Source organism: Ambystoma mexicanum, chromosome 1q (assembly GCF_040938575.1).
Source record: "Ambystoma mexicanum isolate Mex_15411 chromosome 1q, UKY_AmexF1_1, whole genome shotgun sequence".
Lineage (NCBI taxonomy): Eukaryota > Metazoa > Chordata > Amphibia > Caudata > Ambystomatidae > Ambystoma > Ambystoma mexicanum.
In genome coordinates, this window is record NC_090922.1 from 932,459,624 (window position 1) to 932,477,849 (window position 18,226).

At 49.9% G+C, this 18,226-nt stretch overlaps 1 protein-coding gene across 2 annotated transcripts in view; it reads right to left on the minus strand.

The window, feature by feature from the left end:
* Positions 1–18,226, minus strand: part of TRMT13 (tRNA methyltransferase 13 homolog) — an 876,862-nt gene that overhangs the window by 697,137 nt on the left and 161,499 nt on the right. For both annotated transcript variants that reach the window (XM_069641589.1, XM_069641588.1), the window contains exon 4: positions 13,747–13,809. In XM_069641589.1, the coding sequence (XP_069497690.1) occupies positions 13,747–13,809 (63 nt within the window). The remainder of the gene's footprint in view (positions 1–13,746; positions 13,810–18,226) is intronic.

An 18,226-nucleotide genomic window follows, 5' to 3' on the forward strand; every position in this document is an offset into this window, starting at 1 on the left:
GGCGCAGCTGTAGGGGTAGCGTTCAAAATGGCCGCCGCGGTCGTGGCGGGAACGGGCGCCATTTTGTCATCACCTGAGGGAACCTGCGGCACGTGGGGAAGTGAGGCAGGGGTACCCGTCGATGGATCAGGGGTCTTAACTTTAGCCTTAACATAAGGAACCTCGGCAGAGCCAGTACTATGAGGCCTGGAATTTTTCTGCGACATACCAACCGCCAAATTAGCCTTCTCAGCAAGGACCTCGGCGCTGCCGGTAAAAGAAGAATTTCCCTTCTTTGCCCCCTCAACAGATCTGGTGTCGCCGCAAGAGCAGGAACGGTGAGAAACAACCTTCACTGATAAGGCCTTGCCAGACCCTCAGAAATGTTGGTAGCTTTAGCCTCTGTACGAGGGACCTCGGACCGAGGTCCAGTAACAGCCTTACTCGCGCGGGCCTCGAACATCCGTTCGGTAGCACCAAGCCCCACCAAGGCCTCGGGGCGCACCCCGGCATAAGAGCCAGTCATCCAAATACGGATACTCATGGATACCCTGGAGACGAAGTTAGGCCGCAATCAGCGACATCATCTTCGTGAAGACACGCGGCGCCGAGCTGAGGCCAAAAGGAAGCACTCGAAACTGGAAGTGCTCCTCTCCCAAAGAGAAGCGGAGATATTTCCTTTGTGGGTTCCAAATCAGGATATGCATGTACGCGTCCTGAAGATCTACAACGCTGAGCCAATCGCCCATCTGCAAGGAGGAGCGTATCTGGCTGGGCGTGATCTTGAATTTCTCTTGGGGTAGGAAAATATTGAACTGGGAAAGGTCTAGCATGGTGCGCAGGCCAGCCTGGTTGGGTTTGGGCACCGTAAACAGCCAGGAGTAGAAGCCCTCCCCTCGCTCCCCAAGGGTAACGGGTTCCACAGCTCTGAGGAGCAGAAGTTTCTGAACCTCGGCCTTGAGGGAGGGTGAGCCCGACAGCTGAAAAGGAGGGTTGAGGGGTGGGGTAGGGGGTAAAGATAAGCGGATGCCCGCTCGAGCGACTGACAAGACCCATCCGTCTTCTGTGATGGCCTGCCACGCCTCCCAATGAGATGCAATGCGTCCTCCCACCGGGGTCTCGTGCGAGCGCGGAAAACCCTCATTTGGCAGGTTTATCGGTGGCGGTGCCACCTGAACCTGATGAGGAGGCTGAGGAGCGGGAGAAATACCGCGTACGCTGTTGTCTACGGCGGTTATTCCCTGCAGGAGTATCCACTCTGTGAGATTTGCGGTCGAGGAAGCCCCTAAAACCAGAGAAAGTGTTAGGGAGAATTCTCTGTTTAGGCTGAATTTCCTAACCTAGTGAGTCCCCCAGCAGCTTTGCTGGATTTCTGGAGTTTGTTTTTTTCTCCTGCCAAGAGTGAAACTCTTTTTTTCCCACTCTTGGACATGATTTGTGGTGTTCCTTTGAATGTTAATGTGTTTTATGGGCTATGGGGTCTTTTACTCCATAGGGTCTCATGTGTTTTTCCTATGTGTGTTACACAGCACCCTCCGTGCAGTAACACAGGGGTGTCATAGTGACCCTCCACCATAGACTCCGTACCCTGGGACTACTGTCTCCCAGGGCATGTAAAGTCACCATTGGCTTTACTAGTCCCAAATTACTAACAGAACCAGTACAAACCATCATATTGTGGACGTACTGGTAGGGGCAATTCGATTGCCCCTGGGTCTGTTGTTAGAGGGGGCACTGTCCCGTCCCCCCTCGTCGAGTTTTGGCTGGTGGCAGTGGATACTACTCTTTATATTCGACCGCAAATATATCTCATGGGATTTTCCCATTGTTCGAGGCTAATACTTTTTAACATAGCCTCTAACATACCGCCGGTTTATTTATTTAATATTAATTCACCGGTTGGTATTTTCTGCCAAAACTCGGTTTTAAAATGGCGTTTGTGTTCGCCTCTGTAACTCCAAACCAAAGGTCGAGCCCTTTGTTCCACTTTTGGCGGGCTTCTACACAGAAGCCCTCCAAAGTGGTGCCACTCTGTCTGGGTACCACAGGGGAAGTGGGAGGGGGTTTAGGCACCTTGGACTAAATTGCCTTGCCAACTCGGGTCGCACTCTTGCGTGATTGGCCCAAATGGTGAGCCGCCCCGCTCACCACTTAGCATGATTGATTGACAGCTAGGCTGAAAGAATGGGGGTTCCTTGCATAAAAGCAGGGCTTTTGGGACTGGAACTTCATAAGTCGCCACAGGACCTGAAAATCAGAAGAGGGAGAAGCTGAGCCGACCTGCTACGACGACACCACCGGTGGAGCCCTGCTGAACCGACTCACCACTTCCCAACGACAGAGATCTCCCTGCTGGAGAGTCTTCTTCCCTTGACTGGTGGGCACAACCAGTTTACCTTCTTTTTCGCTTCCAAGACGTCCAAGTGGTCGAATTGCCCGTGCCAAGCACCCCGGCAACCGGATAGCCACTTACCCTTGCACCGCGGAAAAAAGGACCGCTCCTTTTAATTGAGAACTCTGCGGCTGGTTTCTTCCCTGGCAGTGCAACAGACTCCTGTTTCCCTCCACGACGAGATCCTCTCTTCCCCCGGACGAAGCACCGACTTGCACCCGCTGCCAGGAACAGCTGCCCCCGCTGGAGCATTCTCACCATTTTAAGGTACCGTGTCCGCCAGGCCTCCCTTTCTAAAGATTGCTACAAGGTAACAATAACCCCTTAAACTTCTGGACTGGGCTGGCCGCCTTGACCATCTAACTGGTCCCTTTCCTTTGGTCCAACTCTTTGTGAACCTTTTGCGAGACTTTTGTGCACTTTTCAACCATGTGACCTTGGACACATTTCGTCCGGAGCCTCTTAAAGTGGGTCCAGCCTCGTGAACTTTGACTTTACGGTTTTAACCTGCCTTCGTCTCCTACTGCGTTCTTCCGAAAGTGTTGGGATCTGTTTCTATCTTTGCTCTACCTTCCTCTCCCTTGTGAACCAAGTTATTAGAGTGCCATCTTTGTTAAGCGCTCACCGCGGTCTGAAAATAAGTGTTGCTTTACTTAAGAATTATCTAATAACCGTTTAAGGGAGTGTATATCTTTTAGTGACCGTGTTTCTGAACTGCTTGATATAAGTGCCAGTGTGATTACTAGATGTGTTTTTAAATAAATAATGATATCTTTTTTACACCAAGCTCTGGTCAGTGTTTGCTTGCTCTACTGTGTTCTTTTGACCTATTGTGAATACTCTGTATACTGCCTAACTCTTCTTGAGAGAAGTCTGACTGCTCAGCCACAGCTACCAGGTAAATCTGGGTGGTACAGACTGCTACCAATTGGGTTTACTGCCAACCACCTGTAGTCTTAAATCTTTTGCAGTGGTCCCAGAGGGAACTGCACAGGTTTCTGCCTAACAGGAAGGTCGACCTTGCGACAACGGCCTTTGAGCCTTGAAGGGAGCTTTAACCAGAACAGACAATGATTTGGCCGTCTGAGTGCTGTCTTTGGTTTTGGTGAGCTCTACATCAGTAGAAGAGTGAAAAAGCTGCTTACCATCAAATGGAAGGTCCAGAACCTTGTCTTGCACCTCCTTTGAGAACTTAGTGGCATGCAGCCATGCTTGCCGCAAGGTATCAACCCCTAACATCAGACCCCGAGCCGAGGTGTCTAAGTGGTGAGCCGCAGCCTTCAGGAGATCCTGGGCCAAGACCCTGGCATCGGAAAGGCCTCCTCTGAAATCCTCCAGCTTCTCGACCGGGATATGCTCCTCAAACTCCGACAGACCTCTGCACATCCGCATGTTAGCTCCCGCCAAAATCAATTCTGCATTGGCCTGCCTGAGCTGCAAGACCGAATTGGCAAAGATTTTTCTCCCTAGGGAGTCCAGGAGCTTGTCCTCCTTTCCCAAGACCTGAGTCGCCGTCGCGGAGGAGGAAGCTGCAGGTCTGGATTGCAACGTGGCCGCAGCCACCACTGTGGAGGAGGGAGGCGGACAAGACGACAAGGCCACTTCCTCCGAGGAATGTAGCCTGTACCTCGCGTTAATCTTTTTATTTACAAAAAGTCCCGAGTGTGGCTTTTCCCAAACTCTTCGGACCTCGGCCAGAACGTCCTTCTGCAAGAACAGGCCGGTATGCTCGAAAGGAGACAAGGTGAACGCCCCAGAAAGCACACCCTCCTGCGGAGCAGGTGCCTCGGGCACCGGAACATCTAAGAAGCTCATCATGTCCAGTACCTGGTCATGGAAAGCTCTGGTAGAGCGGGGCAGGACTTTGTTCTCCTGATCGCCTTGAGGGTCATCTGACAGGTCCGGCTCCTGCTGAGCCGAGTCAGGCACTGCCTTGTCCACTGGGGACAATGGCGGCACAGGCGGAAGCGCAGAGGGAGGCACCACGGGCGAGGGAGGCGCCAGCGGAGCCACCGACGGGACGGGTTGAGCCGGAGGCGCGAGTGAACATATCTCCTTGAAAAGCCCCTTGAAATATTCCCTCATGGGGTCGGTGCGCATAAGCACTTGAAATTTACCGAAAAAGGCATCCTCAGGAGATTGCTTTGGAAACTGAGGAGGCCTCTCATGAGGTGGACAAATCCAGGGACGCAACGGGGAAGGGTGCCACACAGGCCCCTCCGCCGACGTATCCACATAAATCAAGGGGGCTGCCTCCGCGGGCAACGAAATATTGTGCGGAAGAGGTATCCGGGCATTCCGATCATAAACTGGCCGGTAAGGATGCGCACAAGGGACCTTAGGTTCACCCGAAGGACCGAACCCTACACCAGGGGCCGATGGCGTAGTTGTAAGGGTAGTACCTAAAATGGCCACCGTGGTCGTGGCGGGAATGGGCGCCATTTTGTCCTCATCTGAGGGGAACTGCGGCACGTGAGTAAGTGAGGCAGGGGTCCCCGTTGATGGATCAGGGGTCTTAATTTTAGCCTTAACGTAAGGAACCTCGGCAGAGCAGGTACTATGAGGCCTGGAATGTTTCTGCGACATACCAACTGCCAACTGAGCCTTCGAAGGAAGAGCCTCGGCACTGCCGGTAAAAGAAGAAACTTTCTTCTTTGCCCCCTCAACAGATCTGGTGTCACCACAAGAGCGAGAACGGTGCGCTGTCACCGACAGGGCCTTGCCCGGCCCCTCAGAACTGTTGGTAGCCTTAGCCTCTGTACGAGGGACCTCGGACCTAGGCCCGGTAGAAGCCTTATCGGCACGGGCCTCGAACATGCGTTCGGTAACCTCAAGCCCGGCCAAGACCTCGGGGCGTGCCCCGGTTTTGTTTTTGAGGGAAGTTGAAAGAACGGCCTCAGAGCCAGCTCCGGTACCCCACGACTCAGTAGAACTGGGTCTACACACAGCCCCCACAGGAGGGGCCTCGGAGTGTACTCCGGTGATCACAGGCCCCTTACGGAGACCCTTGGAGAAAACTCCGGTAGAATTATTAGGCCCGACAGGCACCTCAGGGCGAACCCCAGTAACAGAGCGATCAACGCCCCACCCGGCTCGAGAGGAACCCGGGAAGGTATCCCCCGGCCTGGGTGCTCTGAAAATCAAAGAACTTACCGGGCGTTTTTTCTCCTTGTCGATGAACGCTTGAAAATGCGAAGGAGGAGTCCGTCCGAACACCTCCTCCCACCGCTCCAACCGACGTTGAAGAGCCCGGACCGAAAGGGAGTCACAGTAAAAACAGGAGTCCCAACGGTGTTCCGGACCCAAACACTCTAAACAAAGAGAATGGGGATCCTCCCTCGCGAAGCGACGGTGACACGATGAACAGTCTGGAAAATCTAGTTTAAAAGACATAGGCCCTCATTACGACCCTGGCGGAAAGTAACTGACCTGACCGCCATAGCGTAAATAGCGTTTCCGCCATTGCACGATGGAGTAAAGTGCGGCTAATTCTGACTCATCGGGCACGAGCATTACGCCATGGCGGAAGTGCAAAGTCCGCGATGGCGGAAATGTCCCCAAAACGCCCCTCACCGCCGTCGTACGGCGCCCTAGGTGCAATTCCGCCACCCATCATAGCGGTCACCGTAATGAGCGGTAATCGCAAAATACGGTGACCGTAAATATACGGAAACGGAAGTAAAAACATGGGTCCGGAACGGGAAACAGCACGCCGTACACCTATAAAATCAGAATCCCAACACAACCATTAAAAATCCGACCCTGAGACACATCCCAACCCGTTAGCCACCCTAGTCAAAACAATCAAAATGGGAAAAGTTGCTAAAAAAGCGTGCGACCGCAAGCGGCAGGTCCACTTCTCCCATGAGGAACTCACCGTGCTCACAGAGACCCTCCAGGAGAATGCTGCCGTCGTCTTCTCGACGCAAATGACCAGGACGGCACTTGCGAACAAGAAGGCCATATGGGCCCTGGTGGCACAGCGGGTAAGTGCGGTGGGGACCGCACCCCGCAACCCACAGCAATGCAGAAAGCGATGGGACGACTTGCGGATACGCGTACGGAGCATACTATCAGCCAACCGTAACATTGCCACAGCTACCGGGGGAGGATCGGAATCACCCATCAAGTTGACCCCCTGGGAAGAAATCTGTGCCTCCACCATTGGAATGGAGAGTATAGAGGGAGTCGGAGGGATGGAGAAAGGAGTGCAGACATCCGAAGAATCAGGTAGGTGGGCCAAATAAAACAATGCTAAATCCACAATGACCAATCATGTGAAGTACCATGTGTCCACATAGTGCAACAGAAACACATGTCCAGGAGAACGTCCACATACATTGGCCTGATAGCGCACTTCAAAAGTCACATTAAATACATAAATAATTATAAATCCTAAAAACACCCTCTACACGTGCAGCATGCACACCCTAACTGCAGGCTGCAAAACAACTGCATCCTCAATCCACACAAAAATGAAACCACCTCCAAGGCCCTGACCCAAATCACCCTCAGGTACCACCCCAATGCATGTGATACATTGCCATTCCAATTTCCACAGACCCATAAATAACGCTCGCCCTCCTTTACTCCACCACAGGGTCCGATTCAAACGACGAGCTTCAGGACACCCCTACCAGCACACCTGCAAAGAGGGCCAAGACCAACGGCCAAAGACCCTCCACCTCAGCTGCACGGATCAAGACACGGCAGCAGCACAAATCAAGTGGCAGCACACAGGAGGGGACTCCAACAGGCACCCCAGCAGCCAGCATGCCCACAACAGCAGCACCACAGGTCCCCCCAATGGATGCCACAGAAGGCACTGCTTCTGGTGGCAGCAGCACCATAGGTGACACTGCATTAATGCCAGCATGCTCAGACACAGAAAACGGTGCTGTCGATGTAGGACCCATCCATGACCTGTCTCAATCCCCCTGTTTGTTTCATCCCGTACACCATGAGGATACCACGCAGGGGCACCCACAAGACGACGACTGGCCATCCCCCACAAGCCCTGTGGCAAGGCAACATGAGGTGATCAGCCCCTCTGTGACACCACCGCAAATGGGCATGGCCCAGCAGAGGCAACAGTCCCTCGACCAGGTGATCGTGCAACAGCAGCAACTGGCCACGCTCCTCAAGGAGCATGCTGATGAATGTGGGGGTTCTAAGGCAGCCATAGAAACATCTACTGAGACACTTAGGGCACAAATGGAGCGAAGTACAGAGACACTAAGGGTACAAATGGAGAGAAGTACAGAGACACTAAGGGTACAAATGGAGAGAAGTACAGAGACACTAAGGGTACAAATGAAGAGAAGCACCGAGAGCCTGAGGGGGGAACTGCATGCGACGTCCAAAGACGTATGTGGTGAACTTGCCGCTGTGCGCCGTGTGCTCACTGAGCTCTCACAAACCCTTAGGGACATGCATGGACGTGAGCAGGCAGAGACATCATCCGTTGCAAGTTCCGTCCAGGGCAGCCCCCAACGTAGATCTGGGAGGAACCTGCGCTCCACAGGCAGGGGTGCCCCTGATACCCGGAGAGGGGGCTTGCAATAGCGTCTGCCCACTGACAATGAGCATCTTTGGACACTGGTGTTCGGGGGGGAGGTAGGAGGGTGGAGGGGGGGTGTTGGGCTTTCTTGGGTGGCGGGTCGATGGGGTGTGTAATATAATTTCACACATGCTATAAACATTTCATAATCATCCAATGAGATGTGTGGACATTGATCTTTGTGTACGAGGCCTTTATAGGCGTACAGTCCACATTGTGCATGTTCCAGACACACACAGTGCCACAAGTCCCGTGTCCATGTATCAGCCACCAGGCGGGAGTGCTAGAAGCATGAATCTATGATATTCTGACAAATTTCACGGGCCTCCTGTGCCTCGCGGACTCCTTGAGGTGCTGCCACATCCCCACCCTCATCATGACCATCTTCAGGTGCTTGCAGTTCTGCGTCAGGGGGCATGGGCACATTTCTACGTACGCACATGTTGTGTAGCATGACACATGCCATGACCATCTTTGCAACCTTCTCATGGCGGTACAGGAGTGCCCCGCCAGACCTGCTGAGGCAGCGGAAACGAGCCTTCAGTAGGCCGAATGCCTGTTCTATGACTACACGGGTACGTGAGTGGGCATGGTTGTAGTCCTCCTCATGCTAGTTCTGTGGGTTCCGGAGTGGTGTAAGGAGCCATCTCTTCAGTGGATACCCGGCATCACCTGTATGTGGACAATAAAGGATGTTTGTGGAATGACATTGCTACGTACGCATCCCCCCCCTTCCTGCCAGGTCATTGCCGCATCACATACCCCACATTATCATGTATGAAATGAGACTCACCGAGTAGCCAGGATCTGTTCCCTGCGTGTCGCTCCATGTAGCGTGGTATTGTAGAGTTCCTCAAGACCATAGAATCATGGGTTGATCCAGGATATCGGGCACAACAATGTGTAAAGATCCTGTTGGAGTCACACACCATTTGTACATTAAGAGAATGATATTGTTTCCGGTTGCGGTACTGGACCTCCATGGCATGTGGGACAACCAATTCCACATGGGTGCAGTCGATGGCACCAATGCAACCCGGTATGCCGGCAAGTGCATGGAATCCCACTTTTGTGTTTGTAATCTCCTGCTCCGAGCGTGGTAAAGAGATGTAGTCGTCTGCGTGCTTCAGGAGGGCATCGAGCACTTGCGATAGTGTCCGTGACAACAGTGGCTGTGAAATGCCATGCCACTGTCCGACTGTGTGCTGGTAGGTGCCTGTGGCCAGGAAGTGGAGTACAGACACCACCTTCAGTAGGGGTGGGATGGCGGTTGGGCTATCTATCATGCTGACAAGGTCAGCGTGTGTCATGTTCACAATGGCGGTTATGGTGTCCCGGTCCAAACGGTAGAGGGTGTGGATCTGCTCAGCAGTGAGGTTGAACGGATGAGCTCGGAGGCGTGGGATTGTGGGCTGCCTGCGTGGTGGTAGTGGCTGTGCTGGTGGGCCTTGCTGGCCCTGCCCTCCTCCTCCTCCTGCGTCTCCTCTGTGCGGCCGGTTGTTGTAGTAGTTGGTGTTCGTCTTCTTCTTGAAGTTGGAGTACTTGCAGTGCTATCAGGTCCCTCAGGGCCAACATCGCTAGTCCTGCCGGTAGCATTTTGGAGTGGGTGTGGTTGTGGGAGGGGGTTGGGTGTGCAATTTATGTGTTTTCAGGCTGTATAGCCTCCACCTGTGGTGATTCATTCCACCTGTGCCAGCTGCAATCCCCTTTGGGCGAGCACGTCCCGCACACAACGCTGCAATGTGACGCATGGCATCTTGCTATTACAATCATGTATTTATTCCCGATGGCAGTGAAATATTGGTTTATATGTTCATTCTGCTATGGTCCCATTGTTTCACATACTATCTTTGCAGTCGCGAACAAACTTGTGAAGGGTCAGTGGAATGTAGTACTCGATTAACGGTGGACCCTCATGCAGCACTGTACCGAGGTTCACCAACGGGCGGGGCGTCCCATTTGTGAGTGAAGCCAGTTGCCATTTTCACACACTGCCGCACTACATGGATGAATTTGTGATTTCAAGCGGTCACAGATGCCTTTTCGACGTGATGTTGCAAATGAGGAATTCGAAGGATAGCGCTTTCGGTTTTCAGCTAGCGGCGAGGAGACGCCCACAGGTCTGACTGCAAATATAACGTTCTATTGTTTAATGTCCTTGGGACAGGGGCCATGGCGAGAATGCAATGATTGATATGAATAGTATGGGATGCGCAATAGCGTAGTGGACGATAAGGCAGGACGTTCCCAAATACATGTTACTTCACAACACTAGAATTCCGGGCTGGAGCACAGTGGATTTTGCAGACTGCATTACGCACAGACTCAATGGAAATTTCAAATGTTATGTGAGTAAATAATCAGGCGTTTTTATACCGGGATGAGGGAATGATGTATGGATGCATGGACAGATGATTTAATTGGGAGTTTGCCATGTACATGGCTTTTTGGAATCTATCCCCTTCCCCTGCGCTATGTGATGCAGAGCTGCCATAGTGGGACCATCGTCTATCTGCCCTTGTTGAACCCTCCCTGTCTCGACGCGCCTTCAAACACTTGTGTCTATGCACGTTACTAATCCCATCTAATGGATTCTGTTTTAACAGACGCATGCACACAAACACTCGTTTGTAATAGTGTTTTCACCTCGATTTATATAGTTATGATTCGCAAGTGATTTTTGGGTGGAAATAATCCTTTTGAGTGGGCTAGCATGCATATGGCTGTAGATTTAGTGTGATCATTGAAGTGAGTAATACAAATGAAGTTCTGATGCCCATACTATTCTTTTTCATTTCATTTGGGTGACAGGTATCTCCTCCCCTTTTGCCGCTGCCATCTGTATGCCACTCCTGCAGATGGCTTTTACTCCCGACACCTGCTGCTTCGAGTTAATCAGTGGAGCACCATTACGATCTTATGGGACGATCGCCAATGGGCTACATGCCCTTACGCAGTACTAGTGGCTAGGAGCAACATATCAACCTTTCAGCTGGACTAGTGCCTACCTAATGGGACGGCCCTGCGGTTCTAGGCGCTTCCATGTTGCCTTTTTGAACGTGAATGTAGCCCCTGTGTACCATGAAGGAACAGGGCGTCACACAAGAAGAAGCTGGTCATTTATTGCGGATGCAGCCCACAGTAATGAAAAATATTTTGGAGTTTATGACCTAATAGCTGTATGGGCTTGGTGAATTTGATGTGCATTATAATTTTATTCTGATATTAACCGTGTAGCGTTATTCTTTGCAAGTAATGTAGCATATTCCTATTTGTGGAGCGATGTATTGTGAGAAGATCTGCATTGGGTTCCGCCTTCTGAGTATAGTTGCGTGGTACTGTACTGGCCGCGTTTGCCTACGAAGCCCAGTAAGGTCAGGGATAGGGGCTGCCATTATGACTGTTTTAATGATGTCATGCTCAGGGGCGGGGGATTAGCTTTTGTGTAACAGATGCCGGTCAGCCAGGTGGATTGGTGGAATGATGTGATTATCAGAAAATGGCTGGTCACAGGTGCCTGTGTTTGCGTGCGTTTCTTGGAGGGAGACTGAGGTCATGTCCATTGGAATAGCTTCTGTATTCGTGCCATCTGTGCCCTGCAGCTCCCATTGGCCCCTCTTGAGATGAGCCTGGCTGCTCAGTCACTCTGCCAACTTGTGTGGTACATGCTTATGCTGATGGTTGGTTTGTTTACTGGCAAGAGTACAGGGCTGGTGCAGTCTCCCTCAGGATACTGCTTTGAATGTTGCCTTACACTGGTGTCAAGCGATGGGGGCCTGTTGTTGTTTTGTCTCATATTTCAGTTCATATTGCTGTACTTGAACCTTCACATGCCTGTGCTGCATCAGTACGGCAATGGTGACATGCCAAATATGGATGGCCACTCACAAGGCACTTGGAGCCCCTACATTCATTTGTTCGTTGGCATGCATGGGTGACTTGTACATTTCACTGGTTGCATTGTGTAACTTCATTGCACCTACGAGGAGTTGTGCAATGTGGGCAGGGAGTGGTGTACAGGCACTCAGTAGGGCCATTTACGGTTGGTTCACGATGCCGTAATTCTCACCATGGCGGAATGGTACTTTCCGCCATGCTTGATGGCGTTCAGTAAATGTCCGCTAGGGTCAGAATTCGCGTACCGTTGCGCCATGGTGGTAATTACGGTTTTGCATGGCGCGCGTGCGCGTACTTGGTGCAGTTAGCGTTGGCGTTCACTACGGTGTCGCAAATGGCATCGTACTTTACGGTGACGGGTCATAATCGCACCGAGCGGTATTCGATGGCGGTATTACATTTCCGCCATCGTTTTTCGATTTCCGCCAGGGTCGTAATGAGGGCCATAGACTAGTAAACGAACGCTAGCGAGAGCCAGAGAGGGGAAAAACGGAAGAAAATCTTCTGAGGATGCAAGTGCGTCCGGCCCCGATCGTGCAGAGAAAAGGACTGATGGGCGATGCGCGGGGCGGAGCCAAGGTGGGCGGGGTTACGGCCGCATGCCGGGCCCCACGCAGGAAAGAGAGGAGAGACATTTTTGGAAAAAATTTGGATGCTTCTTACAAAGTGCTCCGGTCCCGTCCCACATGACGGAGAGATGTCCCCCATAAGTATGGAGGAAAGGGGACGGGACGTAGGAGTACTTTGGTGTTTGTTTGTTACATCAGGCCCTCTGCAATAAGAGACTGTCATTGGGAGAGACTTTGGCAGAAGGCGCTGATACTTATGCTTTGAACCGTTTCCTCGTGGCCAAGAAGCCAGAGTGTGTGTGAAGCTCAAACGTGCCGCTTTATCCAGTGCTGAAAACGTGGGCAAGGGAAGCCAACTGCTCAACTATCTGGACATATTATTTCTTGAACACTTTTCTTTTGCCTACACATTGTTGCCCCACACATTTTGGATTTAGAAGTAAGGATTGGCAATAGGTTTATTGGTACAGGCCCTTTTATTTTGACAGAGACTCCACTAGGACCGTGTTATTATTATTTGATGGTCGTAGCTTGCTCCCGTCCTTAGATTTAGGATTAGATAGGCATTCAACCAACCCACTGAAGTTCTATAAACACCCTTGAACTGTGATCACTTGTGTCTGTCTTCACTGTTTGATACTATGCCTTCCTTAAGCTACTCACCATCTCGTTTCCTCCACTCATCCTCCGAATGCAGCCTCAAGATCCCGTGCTACCCCTAGCTTCTGCTCTTTTGCTCTAATTGTCCAGTCCATTGGAACCCACTGCCCATCAGAATTAAAGCCAGCCCGACTGTAGATCTGTTCAAATCCCAGCTTGAACTTCACCTACTGGCCTATGAGGGAGCACCCTCATGCTCTGTACAGGACCCCACCATTACACCTAGTCCTGCCTAATAATGTAATTTGTTAGATTTGCTGAGTACGCTTATGTCTGCAGCACTAGACCCCCTGGATCAGTGGTCTGCAACCTTTGGCTCCTAGATGTCTTGGACTACAACGCCAATCAGCCATAGCCAGCATAATAAATAGTGAAGGATCATTGGATTTATGGTTCAACACATCTCCAGCGCTTGTCCCAGTTTAATGTTACATTTCTAAGTCACCTGTTTTTTTTAATTTAATTTTTGTTTCTGGTATATGTCCACTTTGTTTACACCCTCAAGTGGCTCTCTTGTTCTCATATTTGTTATAGTATACAGGCATCCTTCTAGGGAATGCCTCTGCCATCTGTAAATGTGTTATAGTATTTTATTTATGATGAAATTCGACATCCCTGTTCTTGAAATAAAGACAAATACAAAATACAAATGCTAAGAATAATATTGTAACAAGGTTAGTGGGACTTACCTGCTCGCTGAAAGAATCTGTGCTTCTTTTTGAACCCGAATTTATATCTTTAACATAGTACACCTGCAAAATAAACGTTTAGTGACGTTGATGGCAAATTTAATACAAATAGACTAATTAACAGAGCATATGATCTACACTTGCTTTTGTTGTTGGGTGGTGCTTGAATGGAATATTACTTGCATTTATTGCTTTGACACGGCATGTCACATTAAATTGTGCATTGGGCTATCCAGAGGGGACCGCTACAAAGCACAGAATTTTTGATGAAATACCACCTAATTCTAAGATAATAAGGTGGGAAGTGAAACTTAAGATAAAAATAGGGAAAGAACGGTGGAAGGGGAGGGAATCGGACAGGGATGTTGTCTTGATCCAGCTTGCTTAATTTTCTTCTAATAGTTGTGGTTGTGGGGGGGGGGTTGTTTTCTGCACGGACCATAGACGCATCCCACCTTTTCTTTTCACAAATGATGTCGGACCCGAGTACTTAGAACAAGCCCTAAAGAAGCATAAAGCAACGCAGCCAGGGGCCCATGGGTCAACACAACAATCTAGAATGGTACAGATCACTTAGAGAAAACATTATATTTTCTTCCAGAATTACATAGGAAATCATTGTAATACAGGTTGGGTGACCACAAATTGGGATTACTTCACTACATTATTATGCCAGAGAGTGAACAGAAACGGTCAAAAGTCTAGTTTAGAAAAGACTGAGATACTTTCTCTGGCACTGTCCCAAATATACCAACATCAGTAGCATTTACTTCTCCATTTTCTCAGAGTAATATGATGGCTTTGTGCATAAAACAAAAAAAGAATACTATTGCCCCCATCTCTATTACTGGCAATAAGCAGCAGTGAGTGCAGGGAAACATGCCTATTCAGCTCACAAAAAGACATGGTGCCTAATATACATGGACCTCTAAATGGTTTGCAAATGCTGCTGGAAGTAATGTAATATGTTATCTTATATAATTAATGTATTTTACTGACCAATACATGTCTGACCTGTCATGTCACCCAAGTACATTGTATTGTTTATCTTCTGCTCTAACAAGAAAAAGTGACAACTTATAACATTTGTTTATATTCCCATACCAAATTTATATTGCGCAACATATGGGTTGCTATTGCCCAAGATGAGCCAGCTCAGAATTTTGCGGGGCTCTTGGATGAAGATGAAACCAGCATCCTAATGCCCTATGTGACGAACAGCAGGAATTCGTCCCTTCTCCCCAATCTGCGAGGCTGGGGAGGGGGGGGTGACCGCTCTGCAATACCCTCCCTAGGGGGCGGGGCAAGTGGGACCGGAAGAGACTACCGTTCCTGTGAGAAACTCCCTATGAAAGATCTCAACAATACCCCTTTAAACATCTATGGAAATATATATGAAGAAACCACCAAGTTGTGCTACTGTCACCCAGAAACTGTAAATATTTCTTTAAGGGAAAAATCCCATTCAACTGGGACGAGGATGACATACAGAGGAGGAGAGGAACCTTACGAGAAAGGCAAAGAACCAGACGTACGGGGAAGTATCAAGGCTTTGTCACATATGAGGAGGGAGGAGACTGGCAAAGAGAAAAGTCCATGAGTTACCAAATGGGTGAACTGCATGATGCAGAGAGAGAGCTGTACACGTGGTGTCCTGTGACCAGAAAAGGAACACGAAGCAGAATTACAAGCAGTGCCTTACCTGGAGGAAAGCAAGAGATCCAAGCTCGGACGCGGAACGTCCTAGATTTTTTAGAGAAAGAGAAGGCGGAGGCATGACTACGAGACATTGCGGGGACATGAGAAACCACGCTGGCGAAGGAAAGAACAAACCCCAAGCACGTAGAGACCCCAGTGACGTTATTCTTAAGAGGGCAAGGTAATGGAGAAAGCCGGTGACCCGGGAGGGGAGGAGAGAATCGTTATGGGACCAATCATACTCGTCGCACTCAAAATAAAGAGACTGTGATACTTAAACCCAGAGGAGTGAATGAGAATCATTATGGAACCAATCATACTCATCCTAGCCAAAGTAGAGACATTGTGATTTTTAAACCTTGGATAACTTTACCACAGGAAGAGAGAACAACTATGTAAAGAGAATCATGAGGAACATAATAAAACCCTAAAAAGTAACCAGCAAAGAGAGAGGAAACTAAAGTGCATTACAGTGTTGCATGAACTGTATGAACTGATAAAAACTGCAAGTCAAGACTATCTGAAAAACAGTTACTGAAACAGAACTTTACAAGAAGCAAACCTTCCATGAGAAAGCAGTCATTCTCCCGGATGTTAGTGGTTATTGTAGTGGTAGGGTCAGTCAGGGTTAGTTTGGACAGTGGACCAATTCTGTTAAGACATTCACTGATGACCACTTTAGTTAGTTTAGTTAGGTAGGGACCCTTTATAGCTTAGGGAAAGACAGGTCTTCTTCCTTTTCTTTAATAAATCTCCTACTGAAATGGCTTATCAGAATCTGTGTCCTTCTGACCTGCCACATATGGTGTTGCTTTGACCTAAAATCAAGCTGGTCCCTTCTTTTTTTTAAAATAAGGCAGGGTAATAAAAGTACCAACTTTTATCAATACTTATTATGCATTACTGTAAAAGCATGTCTTTTCACTTTCTCCACCCTCCTTAGGTTTATCGGTCCTCTTAAAGGTCACCCTCTTTATTCCTGTTCCTGTGGGACATCCCCGTTTGCCAGGGCCCTCCTGGCCAGCTGGGTTTGTAAGTCAGAGCTGAGAAGTCTCGATCAAAGTCAAGAACAGGGTTCCAAATGTTCCGGAAGCAGTGGAGGAGACCTGCTCTAGCTGCTGTCACCTTTTCCGCAATTAGCACATCCCATAATTTCATCCACCAGAGGGGCGGAGGGGGCCCTCTGCAGATTTCTATGTGCGGGCCACAATGATTCTACCCACCAGCAAGCATTGGGACAGAAGTTTGGCTTTGGGACCTGTCGTTGGGTAGGTCCCAGGGACCGGGAGGCCCAGGAGAATGGGTTCGGGGTCTAAAGGGAGTTTTGTGAGCGTGATTTCAGCGATGGCCGCTAAGCACTGTCTCCAGGAGCTTTGGACTTTTGGACAGGTCCACCACATGTGGAAGAAGGATCCTATTTGGCCGCATCGTCTCCAGCAGGCCGGGTCCAGCATATGGTTCATGTGGTGGTGTCTTAGGGGGGGGGTAGTACCAACGCAGTAAGATCTTGTAAGCGCATTCCCTATTGGTGATACATGCGGATGACGATTGAGCGCGGGTCCAAATGTCCACCCAGGATTGGTCCTCTATGGGGTGGCCCAGGTCTGCTTCCCATTGTGCCATGGATCGAGACTTAGAGATGAGAAAGTCTTTCTGGAGGCGCTTGTATAGCACAGAGATCTTGCCCCGGATTGGTAAATCCTTAAGAGTTAGTTCTATAGCTGTTGGAGGGCCAGTCGCTGCCCGGCGTGTCTGCGGGACGGAGCACCGGTGGCGTAGCTGGAGGTATGTAAGCCTGTCTTTTTCCTGCAGTTGGAAGATTTCCTTGCATTGTTCATAGGTATGCGGCTGTCCTACTTCGAAGAGCTGCCCCACAGTCTCCAGTCCGCCCGCAATCCAGTTTTTGAAATTCTGGGGAGCTGTTCCGGGTGAGAAGGCTGGGTTCAGGAACACCGGGGATGAGGGACTAAGTCTTCTTGGGATCTTCTTTTGCTTAAGGGTTCTGTCCCAGATGGCAATGGTGCGTTTAGTAGCTAACAGAAGTCCTTGCAATTGCCGCCTTGTCGCTGCAGGGATGTGGGGGAGAAAGCGTAGGGGGAGGGCTAAGCCTGATTGTTCCAGGTCCACCCACCTGGGGCGATTAGTGATTGTTTGCCACGCCTGAATGCAGGCCAGTTGGGCTCATATCTGGTAATTCTGTAGGTCTGGGACCCCCAAGCCGCCAAGCTTTGCGTTTCCCAGCCTCGTGCTTTTGGGGACCCTAGCTTTCTTCCCCTTCCAAATGAATTGTATCATTTTCCTCTGCACGTTTTGGAGTACTGGAGTCGGAATTGCAACAGGAAATGCAGAACATGCGTATAGGAATCTCGGGAGCAGATTCATTTTACATGCAGTGATCTGGCCAATTAGGGAAATTTCTTGTGTCGCCCAGCATTTCAGGTCAGTTTCCAGTTCTTTAAAGAGCGGGGGGAAGTTTACGTGATAAACGTCTGTTGAGTTGGCTGGGACATGAACCCCTAGGTAGTTGATAGCCTTCGTCTTCCATTGAATTGGGCACATTGGGATAAAGTCTTCTCGCTCCTTTGAAGATATCCCTATCCCCGAGTGCTGCTGACTTATTGAAGTTGATCTTGAATCCTGTGACCCCTTCCATAGCTATTTATTTCTGCTAAAGCATGTGTCAGGGAGGTGCGGGGGTCTTTTATGGTTAGCAAGACTGGTACCTTCTTAAAAAAGGGACTATTATATAGGGGCGACAAAAACCCAGAATGTATCCATCATG